This window comes from Charadrius vociferus, unplaced genomic scaffold (genome assembly GCF_000708025.1).
Source record: "Charadrius vociferus isolate BGI_N301 unplaced genomic scaffold, ASM70802v2 scaffold82, whole genome shotgun sequence".
NCBI classification, from domain to species: domain Eukaryota; kingdom Metazoa; phylum Chordata; class Aves; order Charadriiformes; family Charadriidae; genus Charadrius; species Charadrius vociferus.
In genome coordinates, this window is record NW_009647401.1 from 4,026,430 (window position 1) to 4,053,059 (window position 26,630).

At 42.7% G+C, this 26,630-nt stretch overlaps 2 protein-coding genes across 2 annotated transcripts; both read right to left on the reverse strand.

The window, feature by feature from the left end:
- Positions 1 to 8,362: 8,362 nt before the first annotated feature.
- Positions 8,363 to 14,055, reverse strand: LOC104282097 (vascular non-inflammatory molecule 3-like). Its single transcript, XM_009880170.1, is given in 7 exon segments — positions 8,363 to 8,482; positions 9,793 to 10,068; positions 10,071 to 10,504; positions 11,510 to 11,801; positions 12,335 to 12,527; positions 13,605 to 13,735; positions 13,837 to 14,055. Coding segments are annotated over 7 exon segments (1,659 nt in total). The 5' UTR covers positions 14,050 to 14,055.
- Positions 14,056 to 18,212: 4,157 nt separating this feature from the next.
- LOC104282098 (pantetheinase-like) lies at positions 18,213 to 26,587 on the reverse strand. Its single transcript, XM_009880171.1, has 7 exons — positions 26,375 to 26,587; positions 26,143 to 26,273; positions 24,081 to 24,273; positions 22,322 to 22,613; positions 20,646 to 21,019; positions 18,754 to 18,924; positions 18,213 to 18,491 (listed from the first exon to the last, which is right to left on the reverse strand). The coding sequence occupies exons 1-7, from the start codon at positions 26,585 to 26,587 to the stop codon at positions 18,363 to 18,365; spliced, it is 1,503 nt and encodes a 500-aa protein (XP_009878473.1). The 3' UTR covers positions 18,213 to 18,362.
- Between the last annotated feature and the right edge of the window lie 43 nt (positions 26,588 to 26,630).

A 26,630-nucleotide genomic window follows, 5' to 3' on the forward strand; every position in this document is an offset into this window, starting at 1 on the left:
GTTACTACACGTTATTTGGTGGGTCACTTCATACCACAGGTTTTGAAGCTTTCACTGAGTGTGTGCTCCCCATTTTCTGGGTGTATGCGAAGACTTGATTTTTGCAGGTAGTCAGTCCTTGCAGCCAGTGACAATCATTTTTTACTATATACAGTATTTTTTTTAATATTAATTATTCTGGCATCTCAAGTTAGCTGCCTAAATTAGTGTGTACTGTAAACATCAGTTTCTTTGCACTTCATCCCCTCATCTACATTATAGGATAAAAATGACGCCTACCTTTGTGGAAGTGCTGTGATTGCAAATGTTCATAAGACACCAAGATATTATCTAACGGTGAGCCTTGGAAAATCAAGGAGGGATACAGGTTGCATCCTTAGTGATAGAAGAGCAATGATCTGTAAGAAAAGACTCAGCAGAAAACAACTGGCAGTGTAAGAGTCCCCTGGCAAACACAAGAGTGGTTACATTAAGTGTTGCGTGACCTTCAAATGCAAGAGGTTTCGTGCCTGCTTTTTGTTTAGTCTAACGCTGAACTTGGAAGAATCTCTGCAAACAAAGGCTAATGTTAACAAGAATAAACAATCTAAAATGCCTAGTGTAATGTTAAAGATAGGCTCAGAAAGTCTTCAACAAAATGAATGTTTAAGCTTGTTGCTAGGTAATGATGATTGAGCAAACTTGAGCTTTTTTTTTATAGCTCTGGTCCTTATACATACATCCATCTGATACTCGTGAGGTATAGATAAATGACATCTGTTATGAAAGGCACCACACATGTATTTTTACCCACACCTGACAAAGCTTTCTGTCTTTCAGTTTAACAACCAGGAAGTACATCATTGTTCATTAATGGCCATGTTTTAACAGCTTGGTCTTCCCTTTTATAGCTCAGTGTCAGATAAAATTGATTTCTACTTAGGCAAGCATAATTCTTCTTTCGAATGATAAGTTTCCATGAATGAATTATAATATGCTTTCAAAATTTGGTTATGTTGACTATTATGGCCAACTCAGTGTAAGAACATCTCTGAGAAAACTGGAGAAGACAACTACTAACCAAGTAGGGGATGGGAAGAAAACAAAGGTTTGTACATTTTTCATCGATTTCTTTACAGTTTGTCAGCTGGATGACAAACGAAGATACCGGGGATTTTACAGTGCCAGTGCATCTATCTTCTGCCAGGATGGCAGCTATATGGGTCACCATCTCTATGAACTCTCCTGGGCAGAGTCAATAACTTCCAGCCCAAGCCAAACCCAGTCAAGTGGCGTGAGGGCCTCCATGCAGGGCGCACTGAAAAAAACCACAGAATCTGTTTGAATTCACAACTAAATGCAGAACATCTCTGTCTCTGCAGATGCACGATCAGCAGATGTAAAGTGACATACCACCAGTGATTTTAGCAGTCACACAGCAAACTCACTGCTCCATTTGACTTTATTGGACCTCAATGAAAAAAGCATTAAGTCAAGATTTCTGGCACTTAGTGGAGACAAAATGAAAAAAGAAAAGAGAGAGCTTTAGGTATTAGATAGCAGAACTTAGCCAGCACAGTAATAAATGTTATATGGAAAACTTAGAAAGGTCTTTAACAAGTATGACAAAGTGTATCCTACAAAGTCTTTAAGTAACTTAACAATGGCATAAGCCTGAAGTTGACTGTAGTCTCTTTGCTCAACTTCATTAAGTTGATGCTAAGGCATTAAAACTGCTTATCATTACTATATTTTGCTTAAGATTTTTGTAAAAGTTGCAGAATGATGTTTAGATTTTTGCAAAACCATTCATAAATTTCACATGAAAGACTAAGAAAGTCTTGCTTGAAAAAAACCAATGTTTTTTCCTTAAATAACCCCAAAATTATAACGGAATAGTCCTTTTTTCAGTGTACAAAACAGCAATCTCAAATGGCTAGAAAACACAGCAAAGTGAGTTGCATAATAGAAAAGTAACCATCCTATAAAAACTGACCTTGTGATTCCATCTACTTGACTTTGATAAATTCAAGTACATCTCATACTCCTAACACTCATGTAGAAGTAAAAGTTCAAAAATTTCTGTTACAAAAGTCATCACTTAATCTTGAGGACTCTCTCTAAGGTGCTCTATTATTTATTTTTAATGTTTTATGTTATTATGTTTTGCATTACATGAGCCAGGCAAACAACTGTGTGCAAATACTTATTCTCGTTTTTTTTCTGCAGAGGGCTTTGCTAAAGACTATTTTTTCTGACATTCGAAGATATTACTTCTTGCTATACTATTTGCTGCTCTTGCATCCTGAGACCATCACAGCCACCAGACTATGAATTCATCAAAATTAACTTTAACATTAGAAGTAGCAAATTAAGATGGATAGGCAAAGTTAGTTAAAATGCATTTCTTATATTGTATGTGTTTGTAGTGGAAATCCACTGCTGCCATGAGACTATTTGAACAGACAATGGAGTATTTCACTTACAACTTTATAGTAATGAATAGCTACAAGAAACATTTTAATATTTTGTATTGGGTTTAAGTGGCATGGTTTTGGTAGCGGGGAGGGCTACAGGGGTGGCTTCTGTGAGAAGCTGCTAGAAGCTTCCCCAAGTCCAGTAGAGCCAATGCCAGACCCGCCACTGGCCAAGACTGGGCCCATCAGGGACAATGGTAGCACCTTTAGGATAACATGTTCTAGAAGGGGGAAAAAAACCCCAACTACACAACGACAACAGCAACTGCAACCGAAACGTGAAGTGAGAATATGAGAGAGCAACCACTCTGCAGACACCAAGGACAGTGAAGAAGGACAGGGAAGAGGTGCTCCAGGTGCCAGAGCAGACATTCCCCTGCGTCCCGTGGGGAAGACCATGATGAGGCAGGCTGTCCCCCTGCAGCCCATGGAGGTTAACAGTGGAGCAGATATCCACCTGCAGCCCATGGAGGACCCCACGCTGGAGCAGGTGGATTACCAAAGGAGGCTGTGATGCTGTGGGAAGCCTGTGCTGGAGCAGGCTCCTGGCAGGACTTATGGAGCCCAGGCTGGAACAGGTTTGCTGTCAGGACTTGTGACCTCGTGGAAGGGACCCATGCTGGAGCTGTCTGTTCCTGAAGGACTGCACCCTGTGGAAGGGACCCCATGCTGGAGCAGTTTGTGAAGAACTGCAGCCCATGGGAAGGTCTCACATTGGAGAAGTTCATGGAGAACTGTCTCCTGTGGGAGGGACCCCATGCTGGAGCAGGGGAAGAGTGTGAGGAGTCTTCCCACTGAAGAGGAAGAAGTGGCAGAAACGTGTGATACACTGACCACAACCCCCATTCCCTATGCCCCTGTTCCACTAAGGGTGGAAGAGAGAAAAAATTGCAAATAAAGTTAAGCCCAAGAAGAAGTGATGGGTGGGGAGAAAGTGTTTTTAAGATTTGTTTTTATTTCTCATTATCCTACTCTGATTCGATTAGCAATAAATTAAACTAATTTCCCCAAGTTAAGCCTGGTTTGCCCGTGACAGTAATTGGTGAGTGATCTCCCTGTCCTTACCTCGACCCATGAGCATTTAGTTATATTTTCTCTCCCCTGTGCAGCTGAGGAGGGGAGTGGTGGGCTTTGGTGGGCACCTGGCATCCAGTCAGGATCAACCCACCATATATTTTCACAGATGGAGGCTCCAAGTGCTTCTGTTAATTCTTAATTCTTTTCTAAACTGAAAGAGAAATTGACATATTATTGTCAGCGTGCTAAGTTTCTGTTTCATCTAGACTGATCATTTCCGGCCACGTCTGATCCACAGCTGTGTCTGACAACACTGGGTAATACTGTTATGCTCATCTATGGCTTCAGTAGGAGGTGCTATGGTGTTGAGAGGATAATATCATTTCTCTGTTGGGCTCCATGACATCTCATAGTCCATCACAAGCCACTGAGAAGCATTCTTGTATTAGCTGTGCTAAGCCTTATAATAAATACTGCTGTCTTTATTGACCTGTGCAAGTTATTTCTCTTTTTCAGCTTTCTTGCCCTTATGGTGGATGGTGATATTGCAAACACTATCTGGATGAGGTAGAGTTATAGTTTAGTTCTTGATTAATTAGAAATGTATAAATTCTTCAATTTGAACTGAGGTGATGGTCATTCTGTCTATCACTCACGATATCTGCACTGATTCTGTGTACCTAGGGATGGTGTTCCACAGTGCCAGTAATTCACCTGTGATAACTTGAGTTGTTCATAAACATGTAGTATTGTGTTGTTGGGTCTGATAGTTGCACAATCTCTGACTGCACCTTGCTGTCAGTTTTAAAGAAAAACAGATTATTAAGATTCTGTCACTCTATTTTTGCTCAAGGTTTGTTTGCTTTGATTCAGTATGTACAACAAAGTACAAGAGATTTCACTCAAAGTTAGTTTCCCTAAAATTGTTACCAGTCTTACTTAAGTCAGCTGTAAGGTTTGGACCACACTTGTTTTAACGCAGTGTTTTTCTACCTTCATCTGAAACCTTACATCAGTAAAATCTGTTAAGGACTTGTTTTTCTCTGATCTGTGTGATCAGAAACGCTGTGGACAGGTGGGTCTTGTTTTCTTTGGCCAGCATCAAGGTATAAAGAAGAAACATTGACGTGTGAAGAGCAGGCTTTTCCAGCTCAGGAAAGGATGGGGTTCATTAGGATACCATCTGGAGAAGCTTTTGAGGTGGAATCATTGACATGAATTGCATATAATTCGATTCTTCTCTGGCATACCTGTCCCAGAGTCACTAAAAGCTTGTTTTTTCAGAAACTCAAGTTCTGTCCTGTAAGGAAAATGTAGGAGAGGCCTTTTCTTTTTCCCCTTAAAGACGAACTAACGTTCTCTCTTTTCTAACTCCCACCTAGCAAGTATGATAGCTGGTTAACTTTCCATGAATTCAACATGGAAACTGTTCTAGATGAATAGGATTTGTTGCATCGGTCATTCATTATCTGCTTCTGTATTTTGAATGTTTCGGTAATTTGCACCATTTTAAATTGGCCTTTATTACAAAAGCTCAGATTTCCTAAAACTGAACTTCATCTAGTCAATGTGACCACCAAGTTCCTCAGCTGAAGATCTGGCTGGCTTTTGCACACCTTCCAGGGAACCCTTACCCAAAAGCAGGTTTCATGGTTCTTGTGCATTATAATGATGGAGCTACTCTGAGACTGCTGCAACAGTTCATGTAATGTCATCCTCTGCTTGGTTTAATTGTTGCTTTGTCATCAGACATGAGAAAGGGATTAATAAACCCCTCAACAGTCCATTGTATGGCACCCTTGTTACCCTCTCAGGGAGAGAAAAGAGGTGCAGCAAATCTTGAAAACTACAGGTCAACCATTCTTCAAATTTGGTTTGAGTATCCTTTTCAAAGAATCTTGGACTTCTGCATCCCTAATGGATGGGGTTCGAGAGTCCTTTCCTGATATCCTATAAGCTACTTAACTAGCAATATCAGTTGTATCCTACCCAGTTCCAACTCTGACAACCTAAGACAGTCGGCTCTGCATGTACCTGGGAAGTACTCCATACTTCAGAAATGCCCGCAAGCAATATGTGAGAGATTTTTAAGTTCAATTATCACAGCCTGAGTAGTGACAAGGGAGCAGAACAGGGCATAAACTCTACCCTTGAAGAAAGACAAAACATTTATTTTAAAATCTAGTTATCTTCCCAGGAGCCCTATCTCCCTAACTAACTGGGGAGCTTGAATAAACTCTCACTGACTCTTTCGGTACAGATAGTTTAGGAAAGTTTAACCTGATATGTAAAGATAATCCTAGTAATATACTGAATGTCTATAATTCTGTTCAGTCTGTGTCTCCCGACTATATTCCTCTTCAGCTTTTAAAAGATTTTATAAATTCCGCATCCATTTGGAGTACACGAAGTACTCAGGATATCAGCAACCTGCAAAGGATTTGTTTGTTTCTAGTGCCACTGATGCATCTGGGAGGCATTTATTTCTAAAATATCCCCAGATTCTTCTTTTTTTTGGTAGATTAGCATGTAAAGCTATTGATGCCAACCAGTGAAAAAATTTTAATCAAGTGATTTGACTGCAACAACAAAATCAAAAGTCCAATTTAATCTAGCAGTTACTTTTTTTTTTTTTTTGACTCTTCCACATGAGCAATTCTAGGCCAGGTAATAAAAGCATATTTCACCTGAAGGGTGGCCAAATGGGAGATGGAGATGAGCAGCAAGGAGCAGGAGAAGGAGGTGCGGTGCCGGCTCCTCACCCGAGTTTGCATCTCCTGCAGCGCCTGTATGGTCAGAGGGCTGCAGGAGGCAGCGGCTGTCCTCCCCAGAGGGTCTCCCTCTTTCTTCCAGCCCTACCGCGCTAGAACCAAGATCTGAGTTATCTCAAGGAATGACCAAGACTAGAACAGAAAGGTATCAGAGGTACCTCCTCTGGGGCAGAGAGGGAAAAAGCAGGCTTCAAGGGCAGCAGAGAGAGTTATGTTTCAAAGTTAAAAGCCATTTTAGGATCTTTTTCTGCATGTTGGGGTAGCTCTTATCCTTCTCAGAGCGTTTCCTTGACCTGTCCCGGGACAGAGAACTGAGAGAGCAGCACTGAGGATGGATGGGGAAGCACCACCAGAGGACCAGCCCCAGGCAAAGGTCCTGGCTGCTCTGCTACAGAGACACTTTCAGCCATATGTGTCTGACTGTGCTGACCCCAGTGCAAACCAACGGACCTGCGGGGACAATGGGATGACACTGCAAACTGTCATAACCAGCATGCTCAGTCTCCTTTGCCTTTCCCAAACTGTTGCTCCTCACATGCGAGACAAGGGGCTCCTGGAGTGTCCCAGACTGGCTTGGGGAGTGGGGTCAGCTCCCACCTTTCAGTGTGGCCCTCTGTGTCTTGGAATTCTGGACCTCCTACACACTACACACCCAACAGTCATGTGGGATTAGTGCTCTTACAGGTCGGTCATAATGTCTCTTGACGAAAGCCACCTCTGTTTGATGAAAGACTAGTCTAGGTTACAACCACAAGTCAGGTGAGAAACGGGTGAGGTGCTGGACAAGCCATCAGCAAGCATGACCTTGAGGTCCTGCCCGTCTTGAATAACTGCTCCTGAGTGGTACAGGCCTTTCCCTGAATATGAGCTCAGCTGCTTTATTTCCAGTAGGAAACAAGTCCTGGAAGGAGCCTCCAAAGTTGTGTGCTGAGAAGCAGCAGCACATGGGAAAAAAGAAATCCTGTGATTTCAACAACTTCTGGATAACATACATTGGTGTGCATGGAGTGGGAGGCCACAGAGTGTTTTTTATGTGCCACATTTAGGGCAGCTCAGTGCTAAGCATGGTGTAGGCTATATGACAGAGATGTGAAGGGCAGTGGACGCAAAATACTGCAGGATAAACATTGAGGCAGGGACCACTCCAAGGCGAATGTGGTGCAAATGAGGCCCGTTTGCTGCAGAACATGATAGACACACACCGTGTCCAGGACTGCCAAGTTACACATGTCATTGCCAGAAGTCTCAAATAATGCCCATTTCTCACACTATATGCTCAAATGTGTTTCAGGTACTAAATCATTGCCTATTTCCTACGCTTTCACCGTTTTGAAGAAATTTTCTGAACACCCAGGAGAATGTGTTGGTATACGTGTTTATATGGTAAGTCTGATCTGAAGTGCGTTGGACCTAGCACAGGTACAGCACGTACAAAGCAGTGCAAGCTCAGAGGGACTGCAGAACTGAAGATGCTTTACAGAGCTCAGGCAGACTTAGCGCCTATGCAGGTTGTGGAGGACCACTTTCTCTCTTTAAGGCTGCACCTAAACCCATTTCAAATCTATTTTTCTCTTCATTGTACAGTCTCTTGGTCAGAAAGGGGCCAAGGCCCACTGAGCACTAGGGAGGCCCTATCGATTTGTGTGAAAGGCTGAGAAACACAGACACTTAGTGCTTATACAGTCTGAAAAACAGGAAGGGGCAAAAGGACAGAAAGTCTTCCTTGGTGAAGATTTGTTCTGCAGCAAATTAGCAAATTTCACATTTCACGTATTTCAGTATCAGTCTTCTTTCTAGTTTTATCCTGGCAAGCTATACGATATCTTCAGGAAAAAAAATACTTTCTAATTAAAGATTTCACATGACAGAGTGTTCATACTAAAAAGTTACTACGCTGGCTCAAGAACTATTAAAAAGTATACCATTGATATAGGTACACAACAGAGTGATCTCATTGCTTTCTCCTAAATGAACTCAAGGGCCATAGCTGCTTAGCAGAAGCGCGAGATTGCACAACAGCAGTGAGAGAGGATAACCATCGCGGCTCATGAGGAGGTGGATCACTGCAGGGAATTCCCCTCCTGTCTATGGTGACTGTGTAACACCTAAGGAGCTACATTATGGGGAGGTTCGCAGAGGATGTGGCAGGTCCTTTTCATAAAGCCTTCCAAAAAGCGTTGCTGGTAAGAGCGGGTTCGACGTGCCGTGCTTAATTTTCAAACGTCCATCACGTAACACCTAGTGGAAAAGAGAAAGAATGATACTAGTGTTCCACTAACAGAGTAGCAATATTGTGTGCTACAGAAAGGATAGGCCTTAGAGGTTGAATATTTTGGTGCAGCACTTTTCAAAAACAATTGTGAGAATGAAAGAAACCAGAATTCTCTCTGGCTCTGCCATAGCCTTCCCACATTTCCTTGGACCTGAGGGTCTTTGAACCTTTCTTCAGCTCCATCTTTGGAAGAAAAAAAGATAATTTTCAATGCCTTATAAGAAGGTGAGCGTGACAATAACTGATTCGTTAGGTTCTTATTAGTTACTCATACATGGTGATGAAGTTTATATACATATCTAGGACACTAATTTGAAATTTTTTTTGATCTGTAGACCCTAAAACAATTTCCAGATGGAAGTACAGATTTTCAGGCTACTGACCATATGTTGCTTTTCTTAGTTACTTTTTACAGGCCAATTTGAAATCACTGTTTTTTATAGACTGTGAACACCTGCAACTTTTGAAGACACTCTGTGACAAACAATAAGCACATACATGTTAAGAAAACATATTTAAAAAAAAATAGGCCATGATCATATTTTGGTATACTAATAAATCCTTTCATGTGTATGTTTCTACAGATGTCCCGTTCAAAACAAATATGCAGGATGAGCAAAGTTCTTCCATTCTCTGTCTTGTAAAATAATCAGCCTTGCTTCCTCTAAAACTTTTCAAGTCTTGTTCACTGTCTTCATTTTCTCTTGTAAGCTATTAAATACCTGTTCCAAAGCAATTAAGATTTCATCTAGCCTCTTACATAAACATAATCTAAGGTTTATGAATGAAAATACCTTTTGGCAAAAATATATGCTGAAGTTTCAAATAATAAAATTAAAAAAACAAACAACTCCACAAAACCCTCGAAAATCCCTTTTAACATTTTTAATTGCATAGTATCTCTACTCTTATGCATGATACTCATTAGTTTTTTGGGGTTTTTTTGCTTGGACAATTTCTCATAGTATTTGATTTCTTTGTTTCCTAAAATGCCCATCAGCAGAAATCTGTAGAAAGTATCTCCTTAAAAGCTGTTATTTATAGGTTTGGGATCTGAAGTGGGAAGGCATATTTGCTAAAGAAAACACTGAGGAGACTCTCAGCCTTAGCATTTACATGTTCTCATCAGTAAGGATTAATTAGTCCATTTAAATGTCCCCTCAAGTTACAGTCTGCAGAGCCAAAGAAAGTGGTTCTTGGACTTTGCTGCCCTATCAGTTTCCAGCACCACAGCCTGGAAAATCTTACATCAAGCAGCTCCAGGGTGCCCCATTACCTCGAACTCCCCGGGGGCCAGCTGCACCCCGCTGTACAAGACTTCTGGAAAGACGTAGTTAGTGCCAAACGTTCCGCTGAGGGAGAACATCTCAAACTTGGTCTGAGCCGTCTCCACCGGTTGCCCACACGTGTTCAGGTCTGTGCTCTTGCACTTGAGCAGCGTGCATATCTGTGGGAAGGAGGATGCAGAAAGGCAAAATACCTCTAAGCTTTCAACAATCAAGAGCGGGGTTTGATAGCAAGTAAAGTTCTCACGATGTAGTAATGGACAAGTGCTTTGAGTTGGTTGGGGTGTAGGCATATACAACCCACACTCAACCCTAGAAAACCAATTACCTGCCAATGGTATTTTATGAGGGAACCGTGCAGCCCATCAAATGCACCCAGGACATAAACTTCATCTTTGCTCTTGTTTGACATCTGATAGACCAAATGACAGCAGAGGTCTCCTTGGCAAACCGTGTGATTTCCAGCTTTGCACCTGAGTTCACCAAACGTGAATATATCCCGCCGGACAGCAGCCAAAAAGGTGTCTTTTTCTCCTGGAAATCTCTTGATGCTTGTAGCATGCGAGCTCCAGTTGACGGCAGACAGGTAGGTGGGGGAAAGACGAGGGCGTGCGCTCAGCTCCGCGAGCAGGAGATGTCCCTCCTCTGTACTGCTGTCGTAATGGTAGGCGGCAGGTCCCTCCGGCGTGAACAGCCCGCTGCCTGACAAGGACACCCACCAGCCCTCCGTCAGCCCGCGCCCTGCAACATGGCTCGGCAGGGGGGCCAGTTGCCCCCCCATGCCACACCGGTGGGCTTTTTTGGCAACGCTATTTTCAGTCAACACGTTACAGAGACTTTGGGGAGAATTTTAAAGCGCAGAACTCATCACAGAGTAAAAACATGACCTAAAATTCACTGATTAAACATGACCTAAACTTCACAGGTTTTGTGCTTTGCTGGATCTTGACTCTGAGCAATTTGACACTCAAGTCATCTCTTTTTTTTTTTTTTAGGAATTTAAGTTAATTGAAATATAAATCAGAGCTCTAACAGTGGCATATTTGCCAAAGAAGGAAACCATGAAGGTAATCACTTTTTACAGAAGGAAACGAAGGGCTGTGGCCTAAACTCAGCTCAGTCTATTTAGGACAGGCAAAAATGTCCCTTTGTGGCTTTCATTTCTGCTTTGGAGAAGCCTTGCAGATGCAGCTACAGCAATGTTTTCTCAGTTTAAAGAAAAAAAAAAATGGCAGCAAATATCTATTCAGATCAAGCCAAAATATAAATATCCCCAATTCTTCATCAGGAACAAAAACTTAATAATACTTTATTCAATATTCAACAGGAACCCTCCTTTTGGTTTTGGGTTAATAAGTTCTGATTATAACAGTTTTTCCTCCATTTAACTTCTGACTGAATTTTAAAGAAAAATGCTTCTTCTAAATGACAGACTGAAAATTTCAGTGAAACTGTGTTACTTTTTAAAGAAAATTTCACTTTTGAAGTATCAGAATTCAATGTCACACAGTTTCTAATTTTACCTTTCCGAGAACATTTAACATTTCCCTGTCTGAAGCTGTTTACTACATTCAATACAACATCAAGAATATTTTTAGTCTGATTGAAATGCTATTTTTCAGACACTTCACTATTTGTAAAACACTTTTGCCTGCTTCTGAATCCAATACTCTGAAGACCATTTCCCTTTTCCCAAATGCAGCTCACCTGTCATTGCCAAGCTGATGTTGTGTGTATTTGCTGAAAGCAAATTGACACCCATGCCCATAGCCCAGGCAGAGTGAATCTCAACCGCAGTCAGAAATGGCAGGACATTCATCCAAGCTGTTGGGAAGAGCACGGAGTCCACCTGCAATTCGCTCACCAGGACCACTGCAGGCTCTCGGAAAAGGATGTCAAAGCACGTGAAAATGCCAAACTTCCCAAAGGGAGTCTCAAAGGTGACAGCTTCTGCCTCTTTCGGGTAATCAAACTGAGTTTCTCTTCTAAACAGGTGGTACTGCAGGTGAAGACAATGGCATATTAGAAACTAAAAATAAGGCAAGATTATGAACAGCTACTTTTGCATCTGAGCGGGGTTTAAGGCAAAACTGGCAGTTGAGATACCTGAGCTGGCTGGCACAGCAGATTTGCATCCATCCAGCTGACCCTCTTCCCCAACAAATTGGGGTGGCTGTGCCCCAGCTGCCTCCTGGAACCAATGCCTGACTATCTGGCTTGGCTAAAACTGTGCTGAGGACCAGCTAACATTTACTGAGTACGGAAAACTCTGTCACTGCTTCTTTCCCATTTACTATCACAAATGTAGCCCTTAGATGCTTGGTATCCAGCATGTGCTCTGCAGCTGTGATGCTCCTGGGGATAATGCATGATCAATCATGTGCTTGCCTCCTTTTCCTTCTGGCCATGAGATCCTCGCATCAGATCATCCAATTATGTAAAATTATTGTATAAACCATCTAAAATTGGTGCCAGAGAGATGAAAAGTATACTGGTAATTGATTACAGGGTAATGCTGAGGTGCTTCTTTACCTTGTGGTAACGAGCCACCAGTTTCCCTTCTGGGTCAAAGACGACATCGGTGTTGTACTGGTAGCGACCGTCGCTGGGGCAGCTGGGATCACTGCAGTTACACACCTTCTTGTCCCCGATGTTCGCAGCCACGTAGATGGAGTTATTCCTGGCCATGCAGCTGAGTCGTTCCTGCACTGGAGCTGGAGCAAATCTAATGCATTTTTGGTGAGAGAAAAAAACCCCAAGTTTAAGTTCATGGGTTGGAGAAATGCATTCAAGAGTACTATAAGAGTACTATTCCACTAACTCCATATCCCTGGGTGCAGAAAAAGGTATAGATCAGATAATGGTTTCTGTCCATTTTCTTCACTGTTCATAGAGTAATTTTAAGTTGTTAGTCTCCTTTAGCTTTAAAAAATATTCTTTCCTGTAGTCCTAACAAGACTAAGTTATTATTTTCTGTGTGGATACAATTGGCAGCTAACACACAAATGAAGATATGAACAGCTTCAGAAAACAAGGGAGAAAATAAATCAGTATACAGATATAAACTTAAAATAACTTGATACATTTTCAGACAGACCTTAATCTCAATTTCAAAAGATCATTTTAGCCTTTTTTAAGACTCTTCACTCTGTTTAAGGCAGCTGTCCATAAGCTTTTAGTAAAAAGAGGCCACAGCATTTACAGAGCTGGGGACCCCTGAAATCTAGCTTCATAAAGCCTCAGGACAGGAGAATACAAAAACTTAGCTTAGAAACAAACCTGATCCTCTTGCTGTCACCTGCTGGCACACATTCAGAGCAGCCCTGTGTAACACAGCAGACTGTGCAAGCACCCGAATTTCTAAAAGGCACTACTTTCAGATCTAGGGAAGTATTTTGTGCAATTTGATTTTGGAATCATCTAGCCACTGAGCTGAGGACTGAATCACCTTGTCTGATCTACATATCAGACATGATAATAAACTAGCTTATACTTACAGGAGATTTTCACAATTGTTCTGAAGTTATGAAGTTTTACATGTTTTTAAAATAATTATTTTGCCCCAAATTTCCTCATTTTCCTCCTTTTTCAATTTTAAAAAGTGAGACTGTCTCAATGCTTTTTGCCTTGCATATTCCCATTAGCATTTAATTAAGAATTCTTTTTGATGTGTTTCATTTCTACAGTACTTGGGATTTTTAATAGCTTAAAAACTGGCAGTTCTTGGGCATTTATTTGGAGCAGCTCATGACTCCATGAAACATGAATTTGAAACCACATAAATCACTGCAGAAGCAATCACCTTGTGGGGTCGGTGCAGGGAATCCAGTTCACAGCCGGGTCAGGGATATCTTCCAGGTAGGGGTAAATGGCTTCTCTTGTGAAACGCCAACCATAAATGCCGTCTTCAGGAGTCACAATGATGTGGGCACCCTGACACAAGATCCGTTAAGATTTCACTCATCAGCAGACAACCAGGAGGGTGAGCAGGAGAAGAAAACATTAATTAACAACACTCTCAATATGCTTAGTACCTGCTGGGCGGCTTCTTTGATGGCGCCTTCCAAGACATCCATGTTTTTGTTCATCAGGGCCAAAGCATCGTCAGGAGAAACGGGCTCCTCAGTGGCATCTGGCAGGATGACTGCGTGCTCGTAGACAGCTGCGATGAAGGTGTTGGAGGCAAGGGCCTGAAGGACTGCGAGCGCAAACACCGCAGCGTGCAGGAGAGGCTGGGAAGGGACCATGGCTCCTGCCTCAAAGCTCCTGGATCGCGCATGGGGAATATAAACCGGATAGAAAGAGGAGGAGTAAAGACTAATAAGTTTGTTTTGGATATAATCTGCTGTTGAGTAATCTGAGAAGGTACTGCATAGTTCTGCCAACAATTAGGACATTTATTCACAGTAAGAAGTCAAAGAAACAATTCTAGGAATTGGATCTTGTTTCCAATTTGAAATGCTGTAAATAAAAGGGGAACAAAAGGCTAAGAGAGCATGTCAGAAGCAATGCTGATCTACAAGGCATCCATGGAAGGACCATTTGCAAACTCCATTTGTACACCCCTCTCCAGGCTTCCAAACCCATCTTGGGGCAAGCCCGGACTCCCCTGGTTAGCACACACCACTCCATATAACCTTACTGCGTGGGGCTGCCGCGCACAATTCAGGCAGTGCTGAAGGCAGACCGGGGCTGCCACTGGTACACAATTCAGGCAGTGCTGAAGGCAGACCACCTGCACAAAGTACAGCCCTCATGCTTCAGAGTATAGCTGATTCATCTACGCTTATGAGACACATAGTCCTGCCTTGCCTCTTGCCTTTGGCCAATGGTGTATTATAGCTGTAGCAGGTGCCTTGAGAATGTCCTAAATCTGAGTTTCATACTGCAATATAAACTAACCCTTGGACTGTGCTGATCTCTCTGCCTACAGCTAGCATACTCACCTGTTTTGTGAGAAAGAGTTAAACACAGATTTTTTTTTATTATCTTTGTTATGAAAAACAGTTTTTGCACAATGAGCGATTTTAAATTGCTCACAAAAAGCAAGTTTTTTCTTCTGGAAAGTATTTTTTTGCTTGGTATTTTGGAAATAGCATATTACTATTGTAGTTTCAGGTGCTTCATAAAAAAACACTTTTGTTAGAATCTGTAGCGTGTCTGTGAGGGTAAAGGAACATAACCTGCCTAATCATATTTACCAATGCATAAGGGATCAAGGAATATATTCTTCATCTGACATCTTCACTATGTAATTTCACCCAGAAGTCTTATTTTTGACCATCAGCATTAAGAGGCAACCGTCACTGCAATGTCCTCTAACAGGACCAGTCAAACACTGGAACAACCTTCCTAGAGTGGTGATCAATGCCCCAACCCTGTCAGTGTTTAAGAGACATTTGGGCAATGCCTTTAATAATGTGCTTTAACTTGGTCGGCCCTGAATTGGTCAGGCAGTTGGATGATTGTTGTAGGTCCCTTCCAACTGAAATAGTCCATTGTATTCTATTCTAAATGCCTTGAAAAAGACCACGTTGCGCTCGTAGATGGCTGCGATGTAGCTGTCCAGGGCACAGACCTCCAGAGCAGACAGCACCAAAGGCACAGCAGATGCACGGGCTTTAGGAAGCCCCATGTCTGGAGGAAGACGGAGACAAGCAAAGATAGGGGCTTTAAAAGGGAAAGTTTTGCATAAGACCTGGGAATTCCCCAGATTGGCAGAAAGCCGACACCAGGAGATGCAATCACCCTGCCCAGAAAGTCTCACAACACCAAAGCCAAAAGAGCCGCCAGCATTGAGCAATTCTGCCTTACACCACCAGCAGAGAAGTCGCAGAGAAGTCACCGCTGTGCTGCAGCCAAGGAAACTCATCGCCTGCCAGATCTGCGAACGACTCAGACGCGGCATTGCTGCAGTAACTTGACTCAAGGCAAAGCCCTGGTCACAGCAGAAAAACAAGCCAGAGTTTGGGAAATCTCAGCAAAGACCAGCGCGGACACATTCCTGGCCAGACTCGAGGATGTGGGTTGCCATGAGGGCTGCAGGAGGCAGGCGGCCGGTCCCCAGCTTGGTGCTGCCCCATGGACCCTGCCCATGTCACCCCAGCTCAGCACAGGACTGGGTCAGAGTTGCAGGGCCTTTGGGGGCTGCCAGGCAGGCTAGTTGTCTGAGCAAACCCATCAGTACACCAGTCAGTAACGAAGCTTTAAAGATGTCAGGTCCCCAAAGGTCTCTGTTGGAAAGCATCATGAATGGGAGCCACAATTTCTAAATTTTGCCTATTGCAACCTGCTTTCTTATGTCTACAGATCACCCCATCAGAAATTTTGAAGCTAAAGCTTCACGTTCCCAAAAATCACTTGTATCTGGTTGCCCAAGTTTCTTACCTTCTTTGGTTCTGACTCAGCTGTCAGGTAACAAAATGCCTTTTTGCCGCACTTCCCTGCAAGAAGTGTTTATTGTTCTCAGTGGTTACAGGCAGCCTTGTCTTTATACAGAGAGAGTCAGTATGTGGATACTGGGTAGACTTGCATAGGAGTACTTTCTGTACACTTGACTCACTTTACACAATAACACATTTCACAATGATAAAAGTTATGCAATCTTTGTAGCAAAAATAATTTAGTGCCCTGATGGCTTATGCCAGCCTTCTACAGGAAAATATTCAACGTACAAATACACCTAAACCAGACATCAATGGCCTTGAACTAAATCCTGAATTCATGATACTCACCAGATTCAGGGCTGGGACCATATACTACCTGCACACCCATTCCCTTAGCCAGAAGACTGGAATCAGTAGTGAATGGACCTAAAGGAGCCGCCTCTCAGCTCCGAGACTGGCCATACACTCCCACTGAATACCTTCTGCATTGCAAGATGAGACCTTCTTGAGTGCCATAGCCTCTTTTACATCCAAATCCTTTCCCTGGGAGAGAGTTGCGGTATCACCCACTACGTTCCCAGGGGACAAGCACAGTGTCTGTACTGAGTTTGTACCCGTGGAAAGAAGATCACATTGGATAATCCCTTGCTGGAGAGTAACTGACTCCAACAGTGAGCAAGGTTTTAAGAGAGCGTGGCTCTGGCAGCAATGATGTTGAACTTCCATGAGTCAGAACACATTGTCTGGGGATTTTGATAAACATGTCATTATGTTAAGCATGACACTATGTTATGTCACATGTGAGTTTCTATTTACATTTGAAAACCGGAAAAGTCATATGGTGCACAGCAGCGATAATCGGCACTGGAGTTTGGGTAGGATTTGCACTCCCAGCTTCTCACCAGCTCCATAACTGAAGTGTATGGGACTGAGGACCTTGAGAGCACCATCCTGAGACCAGGAACAGTGCCAGTGTGGGGAAAAGGAGGGAGAAATTAGACTAACCGGCATCTCTGACCACTGTTAAAGACACAGCCACAGAACATGCACGTCTTTATACACTGATATGCTGAAGGAAGGTCACTAGGTTCCAGCAGCTGCAACAAAGCACAGGTTGCTGGGGGAGAAGAGGAAGCTTCTTGTGATGTGAAGATGTGAACAGTGCCCTCTCACCAGCAGCAGCTGTTCTTAAGTAGAAATCTAAACCACCTAATTCCTACAGTAAATAAATTTGCAGAGCAGCACCACCCAGCATTATCACGAAGGAGCAAAGGACAAGGCTTATTTCATATATGTCGGAGCTGTACGACCAGAAAGAAATAGAGAAGATGGGAGGGAGGAGCTGCTACATACCAGGTCACTCTGTGACCTCTTTACTGGATGCAAAGAGTTCCAGCACTGAATGGCATCCAGTGCAGCCAGCAGGTGTTGACAAGCTGTTGTTCAGAACTGGCAAGCAGAATATTTTGAGGCTTCAGTTCCAAGTTCTAGTTCAACAGAGATTTCAAAGAAATGATGGTTCATGCTGAGTTCTGAACAAGAAGCACTGGCAGGTTTTGCTTCAGGGTTGGCTTTTTGATTAGTGTTCTCGCTCAGTCTCCATGATGCACTATTTTGTGTTGCCATGTGCCACACAATGTGCATCGATGGCATAAAGGCAACAAAACCAAAGCAACATAAATAGGAAAAATAGGTGTAAGTGGGGTAAAAGACCAGACTTGCATAAGTCAGCATAACTAGTTGTATATCAGAGAGAAAGCATTATTGTGATTTTTTGTATAGAGCTGCCACGAATCACTTCTTTCACGGTTTTATTTACTGGTCTCACAATAATCTGCAATTATAAAATATGCAATGCTATTTTAATAAGAATATATCCTCTGGCCCACAATACAGATTTTCTGAGGGCTAGAAAAATAAAAATCCAAAAAACAGAGAAACACAACTGCTGCTTTGCACTAATAAAATATTAGCAATCTCATGATATAGAAATAGCTAGTTCTCACTAAATGGTAGCAATAAAATAGTACTGCTGCATTATTACTAAACAAAGCACATTGATAAGAAGTTTGTGCAACTGGAAATAAGAAACATAGTTGAGATTGTTGCAGTGGAGGATACTGTATCTCATTTAGACATAAGATTAATAGTGTACAGCTTCAGTCATGGTAATATCATAAGAAGGCTGCTGGTTGTGGGTCTTGTTTCAGATGATCCTTCTCATACCACCGTCCAAAAAGCGTCACAGTGACAACTGGTTTTGTTGGTCTTGTCTTACTCATCAAGCGCCCATCCTTCAATACCTGATTGAAAAAGGTAAGAGAAGGACATGATTAGTGGAATACTCATATTAACAGGCTAAGAGCTCCGAAAGATGTGACAAAACAGGAAGAAGGTACATCAGACCGTATCTCTTACTGAAACTAGTGACTTCATTAAAAGGTATTTAATTGGTCTGATTATTCACTATGAGCAAGTCCACTCTGGCTGTTTAGAGACAGTTTATTCCATTACTGTCCCGCAGAGCATCGCAGAGCATGACACAGCTCCAGGGTGCCCCATTACCTCAAACTCCCCGGGGGCCAGCTGCACCCCGCTGTACAGGACTTCTGGAAAGACGTAGTTAGTGCCAAACGTGCCGCTGAGGGAGAACATCTCAAACTTGGTCTGAGCCGTCTCCACCGGTTGCCCACATGTGTTCAGGTCTGTGCTCTTGCACTTGAGCAGCGTGCATATCTGCAGGGAGGAGAACACAACAACATATTTAGCAAGACGGAAACACTCTGTCAGGAAAGGCTTGTGTCATCAAAGCTAGCATGTGTCGGAGCAGGTGACCATCACAGGATCTCTTTCATAATCTTTAAGCAACTCTTTTTTAGTCGTAGTTTATTTTTTTTACACCTTGATCTGACTGGGGGTATTGCAGACCTGCATTGCCTTAGTAGTTAGAAATAACCTGTTTCTGATGTAAATGCTGCCAGAGCACCTTATTTCATCCCTGAAGGCCAATCCTGTCGCTTCCGCTAATTCTTCCAATTGCCAGTTCTCTTGTTTGAATATTCCTTTCCCACATGTCTTAGTAAGATGAGTTTGTGAATGGAAATTTTCGGCAAATGAAACAGAGTACTACTCATGGGTACGCTGTACAACTGCACATACAGGTCCTCTTACTGATATTTGTACATGTTGCTAATGACAATTCATTAGATGGATAGTAGTCCATGGGAAATCTGAACTAGATGTTCTCCATCCAGCTCTTGGTGAATGTCTGTCAAGGTGATGAAGTTGGCATCCTCTGTTACAGTTTTGTATTAGTAGTTGCAGCACATAGAGGAAATTAGGAATGGCAATGTTTTGTCCTTAGAGTTGATTCTGCAGGTTACAGCTGATAAATGTTTACGGACACCATAAAGAAATATGAAATAGGGCTAGCACTCCTGTGAAGATTCAAAGGATGTTGGCTGGTTTTGCTGACAGATGATGGAGGAGTTTGTCTATTTATGTCAAATATTGTGGCATAGAAGAAGTGTATTTGCAAACATTAGAAGTATTATTCATCAGCAAATATTATTTCATGTTTAAATGCAAATAAGCAGAGAAATAAAGAACCAAATTCTCTCAGTATATTCTGAGGAAATGAAAAAATACTGAGGGAAAAATGAAAAGTAGAAATTCCTGTCTTCTCTAGAAAATTCAGTACTGGTAGAGGCCATCTGGCACAATAACAGAAATAAATTTTCCAAGCAAGCTTACTGAATTTATTCAAGCTACCTTCTTAAATGTATTAGATGAGCTGTTTGCTAGCCAAGACCTCCCCCCATATCCTGGAATATGTATCATCTGGTATGCAGAGGCCATGTTGACAGACAGAAGTAACTAACTAACAAAAAAAAAAATAATCTGCTGGCACAATAACTTAATTATGAAAGCAAAAAAGGTTTCCTAATATGGCTTTGAGCAAATTCAAACAGGATGTAATTCACTGTCTTCTCAAACATTTGATTAAAAGATAGGAAGAGTGGACATTTCCAATAAAAGTCATATGCCATTTCAGTAAACTTCATTGCTATGATTTAGGTAATGACAAAAAATTAACAACTCTGCGAATGTAAATTATCACAGTGTCTCATAAAGGTACATACAATCAACTGATTTTTTAACAGCAACCTTTTGATGAAGATTACAAGGAGATTCAGAACACTTACTGGAGATAGTCACAAAAGAGAACCTAAATTTAGCCAATATTGCATGCTTAAAATAATAGTGAGAGCACTCTGGGAACTTAAAAGAAGTTTAGACACCTCTCCACTGCAACCATTTCCCATTGCTAACAAACAGGATATCAAGACTCCAGCATAAAAGAAAGTAATTGTCCTTTTCCCCCACAGGAGCTGCAGGTTTCTCCTTGTAACAAAGCTTCCTAAAACAAGTAGCCCCCCTGCCCAGAGAATCATTACCTGCAGATAGTATTGTCCTTCAACAACATGAAGCCCATCAAAAGCACCTAGTACATAAACTTCATCTTCTCGTTTCCCTGCCATCTTGTAGCTCAAGTGACAGCAGAGGTCCTTCTGGCAAACGGTGAGATTCCCCTCAGGCTTAGTGAGTTCAGTGAAAGTGAACCAGTCATGGAAGATGAGTCCTCCAAAATCATGGTCATTTGATGAGAATCTTTTGACACTTGAAGCATATGAGCTCCAGTTGACAGCAGGCAGGGAGGCAAGAGAAAGGCGAGGGTGTGAATCTAGTTCAGCAATGAGGAGGTGACCATCCCCAGTTTTCATATTGTAGTAGTATGTTCTGGCTCCATCTGGTGCATAAATACCGCTCCCTGAGGACAGCACAATAGTCAGTCCAAAAAGAATAAAAAATTTCATATTGTCCTTTAATTGTCCCTACTGGTAGCTTAACCACTATTTCATAAAGATTACAGAAATTTTAGTCTCACCAAAGGTGACCATTAGCAACTCAGTACATAGAGCTCATGCTTTGGCAAAGAACAGCATTTATTTCTCTGGGTGAGGTCCACTCAGCGTAGCCAAAGACAGAGGATGTTATGTTATGGTTGTATTTATGGCCTCTCCAGTTCTCTTTTCTCCTGCATGCAACAGAGTTTCTTGAGAATTCCTTTTTTCTTGGCTGATTCATGTAAAAGGACCACCTACCAATTGAGACCATCCAAAACGCCACACAGGCAAGTATCATAGGCCTGTACTGGTGAACAGGAAAAGCAGGAGAAGCAGAAGCACAAGAAGGAGATAGCAGCTGTCCAGCCCCATTTACATTGGCTGAGGACTCCTCCCCATATGGGGAATTCACACCTGACCAGTGCCAAGCGACAGAGGAAAATCAAAGAAGATCTGATGTGGTGCTTAGGGACATGGTTTAGTAGTGGTTTTGGCACTGCTAGGTTGATGGTTGGACTTGGTGATCTTAAAGGTCCCTTCCAACCTAGACAATTCTATGATTCTATACCCATCACTGCCAAAGAGCCACATAAAATGGACAACAAGCAGTACCCTGTGAGACATTTCAAATGAGAAGCCCCAAGCCAATGCTGTGATTTCACAGCTCAGTGAAGATACTGGTCTAGCTGAAATATACTATCCCATAAGCTAAGCCCTGGAAAATCAGTGCTATACTCTTAAAAGAAAATGCAGACTTCTTAGCAGCATTACTGCAACAGGTCTAACTCAGCTTGCCACAACTGAGTTACATACAGCTACAAATAAGTCTTTCATTTGGCCAGAATAGATGGAGCCATGTGTTGGGTTTCCAAGTATATTTATTAATGGGCACTCAATTGGAGACTTACAGGTGGAGAGAAAAAGAACCTAATTTTCAGAAGTTTCTACTCAGATAGAAGGGGGAAAAACTTACTACTTATTTAGAGACATTAAAAGAAAGAAAGGAAAATCCTAAGAAGCCAGGGAGAAACAAAGAAAACACCACAACTTTTGCTGTGCTTTGTATGGCATCAGTAGGGACAGGGCTTGTCAGGTTTAAAATTTGGTGACTAGACTCTTCCCCTTCCAAATAAATAAATTATATTCCTCTGCAAAATCGCCTTGCAGAACAGGGAATAAAGATTCATGGCTATAAAGATTTTTCAGACAGAGTGAGAATCAATTACCTGTCATTGCCAAGCTGATGTTGTGTGTATTTGCTGAAAGCAAATTGACACCCATGCCCATAGCCCAGGCAGAGTGAAACTCAACCGCAGTCAGAAACGGCAGGACATTCATCCAAGCTGTCGGGAAGAGCACGGTATCCACCTGTAATTCACTCACCAGGACCACAGCAGGCTCTCGGAAAAGGATGTCGAAGCACGTGAAAATGCCAAACTTCCCAAAGGGAGTCTCAAAGGTGACAGCTTCTGGCTCTTTTGGGTAATTAAACTGAGTTTCTGACATAAAAAGATTATACTGTAGGGGAAGGAAAAAAGAGAAACCAATTAAAGGCATCTACTGCAATATCCTGGAGTTATTCCCTAAAATTTTTCAGAATGACGAGAGAAGTTTTTTAACCTGTGTTTGAAGCCTTCACATCTAGGAAGTCAGGCTAAAATTGTATGATCACCATAGTGCCCAAAAGGTGGATATGGGGAGACACATTTAGCTAGTAAAGCAACCAACTATCTGCAGGTCTGTTGGTGTCAGCCACCTGCAGCTCCCATAAGAATAATCTCTCCAGTCTCCCCACCTAGTTTATAATTTTGGTCAGCTGAGAGACACACAGAAGAGAAACAACAATGATGAGGAGCATGGAGGATCTGGCGCCAAGAGACAGGATTGGTGACTTTGGTGTGGAGAGGCACAGAAGGACTGGCAGCACCCAGCACCATCACAAAGTGTGAGACAGTACACGGAGACTACAGAGTGGAGAAGAAAATAAAGGCAGTGGTGATGGGGGACAGGCAGATGATCTCAGCTAACAGAAGAATCCAAGTCTGCAAAACTCTCAGCTTTCTGACGTTTTCCTTCTTCCTTCACATTCACATTGACTAAAAGAGTCCTTTGATCTCCAGGTGGCCTGGACAGTATACATGTGCCACTAAGCAAGAAAAGAGGTTCAAGTTTACTGAACTTGCAACGCAGTGCCTGGGCCATGCCAGGCTGGCACAGAGAGGACATCCTCCATAGTATCAGCATCCCCCTCGCCCAGTTTGCTCACAAAAATTATCTTGGCATCATGTCCGAAGAACCAGGTGAAATACTGGGCCCAAAGTGCATTAAATAAACAACTGACTTCAAGTCTCGCCGCATCTGCATGACATCTGGCACGTGACCCTCAAACAACTTTGATGAAACTTGCAGGTAGGCACATAAAACTGAGACAAGATACCTTCATTGAGTGCAAATGTTTCAATGCCCTCATCTTGTTTTATGCCCAGCTTAGGTCCTTGTTTTTGTCTAGATAATTCCTGTTTTGCAAAAACAGGTGCTGAAACATCATCAGAAAAAAAAACAACCAAACAATAGGAAAGGGCCTGTCTTGCTTAAATCAGACTACTGATGTAAGACGAGATGCAAATGAAGATTTTTAAATCCTGGAACATGAAGGGGTAGTCTGATGAAAACCTGGCATTGAAAACTAAAGCTGCTTAAGCAGCAGGATTTCCAGTAATAGGTAGTTAATGAACTAAGGAAGTCAAGGAAAACAATATGCCACTAAATTGGACCTGAGCGATCATTTTTCATTCATTTTGAGAAACATAACAGCAATGTAAATTTGAAGTCAACACTTCACAGCAAAGGAGAGATCTTTTTCAATTATAAACAGAAACAAAAAACTGCCATGGGACTATGGCTGGTATTTAATTCTCTCACCAAATGAAGACATTTTGGAAGAAGTGGAAAAAAAGCTCCTGACCACTTCCAAAGTCATTTTACCTTGTGGTAACGAGCCACCAGTTTCCCTTCTGGGTCAAAGACGACATCGGTGTTGTACTGGTAGCGACCGTCGCTGGGGCAGCTGGGATCACTGCAGTTACACACCTTCTTGTCCCCGATGTTCGCAGCCACGTAGATGGAGTTATTCCTGGCCATGCAGCTGAGTCGTTCCTGCACTGGAGCTGGAGCAAATCTAATGCATTTTAGGGAAAAGGAAAGAAAAATACTAACAAAAACTGTGCTATTAGTGGTGCTCATTGCTGGAGTGCTGAGGACACGCCAGCAGCACTCGCGATCCTGCGGTCATGGTAGGGCAGGCAGATACAGAGGGTGGCTGCAGCAATCCCTCAGGTTGCTTCCTGCACCTTGGGGCTGGTCCTGGAGTCCTCCCATAGGTATCCAGAGGGACACGCCACCCCTGGGCTGCCTGCCAGCACCCCTTGGCACCCAGAAAGTGTTCTGCAGCAAGCAGATAATCCTAGGGCTGGGAAAGGGCAGGAGAGGAATTGCTGGTCAGAGGGAGAGACTAATTTGGTGTCACACAGGAAAATATCTTAGCGTCTGGCATAGCAGCACCTGAGGACTTGTAGCTCTGGGCCCTCGACACATCAAGCCGAGTTGAGCTGCAGCTCAACTCAGGAATACTGCAGCTGATGTGGTCAAGACAATTCATCTCCTCCCACGGATGGACTACATGGACTACATAGTCCTCTAGCCATGGCATGAACAGCAGTGGGATATTCATTTCAAGATGTGACAGGCCTTGTGCCATAAACTGGAAGGACCTCTGAAGCATCCATGCCAGGGCAGAAGAGAGCAGACGTCGCCCTCTGTAAGGTGGGCATTTGGTTTTACAAAGCGTGCGTGAGCTTTGGTAAGCTCATTGAAGTCATTCTGTGAAAGGTCATAGGTGGACTGGGCCATAGGGGAGGACCATAATGCAAGATACATAGGTACATAGGTAGCACCATGGAATAGGGCATGCCAGACTGATGGCAGGCATTATATTCCCACAAGTTGGTAATGAAAAGCCTGATTTAGGACAGTGAAGAGACACACAGATCACCTTCACAAAAACCACCTGTGTGAAGAATTGGAATAAAGATCTACTTAGACACGCTGCTACCCCACACCCCACATTCACTGAAAGACTCTATGTATTTTGGCTGCTTATGTCTTAGTAGAAAGTTGCACATCCTGCACTTCGCCCCATTGTGAATCTTCCTCTTGGGACCATTGAGGAATTACATCCTCACAGATGTAATAATATGCTCTAAGTATCTCATCATTGAGCAGCTGCAGAAAACCACCGTGGAAAAAGCAGACCACAGTTGTAGCTCCACGGCTGAGCACTTATTGCATGCTGTATGGATCTGAAGTCCAGTGCTGAGCTATAGGTTAGCTTGTCCCTGCTGGCACGTGGTGCTTGAATGACAGATCATGTTCTACAGAACAGACAGTCTAGCAATTCGGCCTTTATCTTATCTAAATTGTGAAAAACTAACACTAAAAGTTTCTGGGTTTGCTTCACTCAGAGGTTTGGACTAGCCTCTCCTCACCTCTGTTATTAGCTACTCAGAAACTAGTTCTTGGCTGTCCACAAAAATGGTATGTGTGCTTTTATTTGAACATGGCTTTTGTAAAGGAACAAACAAACCAACAAAACAAATAAAAACTAGTGTTAAGAATTAACAATCAGTTCTATTCAAGATAGTGTGAAAAAAATGAAAGCAGAATGAGAAACAGCACATTCTGGCATCAAAGCTCTTCCAAGTGCAAAAAAGACTTTTCCTCTCCATTCAGTAACACAAATTCTGTATAGTGTTTGAATTTCTCTTTAAAGTGTCTAATTCAAACCCCATTTTTTTTAACAGGGTTCTCTTGTCAACTCGACATAGACATGATATATATTTTATCGGGTAACTTACCTTCATATGCAACTTTAATTGAAACTTACCCTCATGTCAAAAGCATTAGCAGTTCCCAGGCATTTATTAGGAGCAGCTCATGACTCCATGAAACATGAATTTGAAACCACATAAATCACTGCAGAAGCAATCACCTTGTGGGGTCGGTGCAGGGAATCCAGTTCACAGCCGGGTCAGGGATATCTTCCAGGTAGGGGTAAATGGCTTCTCTTGTGAAACGCCAACCATAAATGCCGTCTTCAGGAGTCACAATGATGTGGGCACCCTGACACAAGATCCGTTAAGATTTCACTCATCAGCAGACAACCAGGAGGGTGAGCAGGAGAAGAAAACATTAATTAACAACACTCTCAATATGCTTAGTACCTGCTGGGCGGCTTCTTTGATGGCGCCTTCCAAGACATCCATGTTTTTGTTCATCAGGGCCAAAGCATCGTCAGGAGAAACGGGCTCCTCAGTGGCATCTGGCAGGATGACTGCGTGCTCGTAGACAGCTGCGATGAAGGTGTTGGAGGCAAGGGCCTGAAGGACTGCGAGCGCAAACACCGCAGCGTGCAGGAGAGGCTGGGAAGGGACCATGGCTAGTGCCGCAAAGCTCCTAGAATGCTCTGAGTCACAGAAA

Bases quoted from the DNA above. Each gene is read 5' to 3' on its own strand.
- LOC104282098 (XM_009880171.1), bottom strand. From the start codon at position 26,587: ATGGTCCCTTCCCAGCCTCTCCTGCACGCTGCGGTGTTTGCGCTCGCA. The intron at 22,614-24,080 runs GTAAAATGACTT...CTTCCCCTACAG, and splicing joins TGGTGGCTCGTTACCACAAG to TATAATCTTTTTATGTCAGA. The intron at 18,925-20,645 runs GTAATGATTCTC...TCCTCCCTGCAG, and splicing joins AAGGACAATACTATCTGCAG to ATATGCACGCTGCTCAAGTG.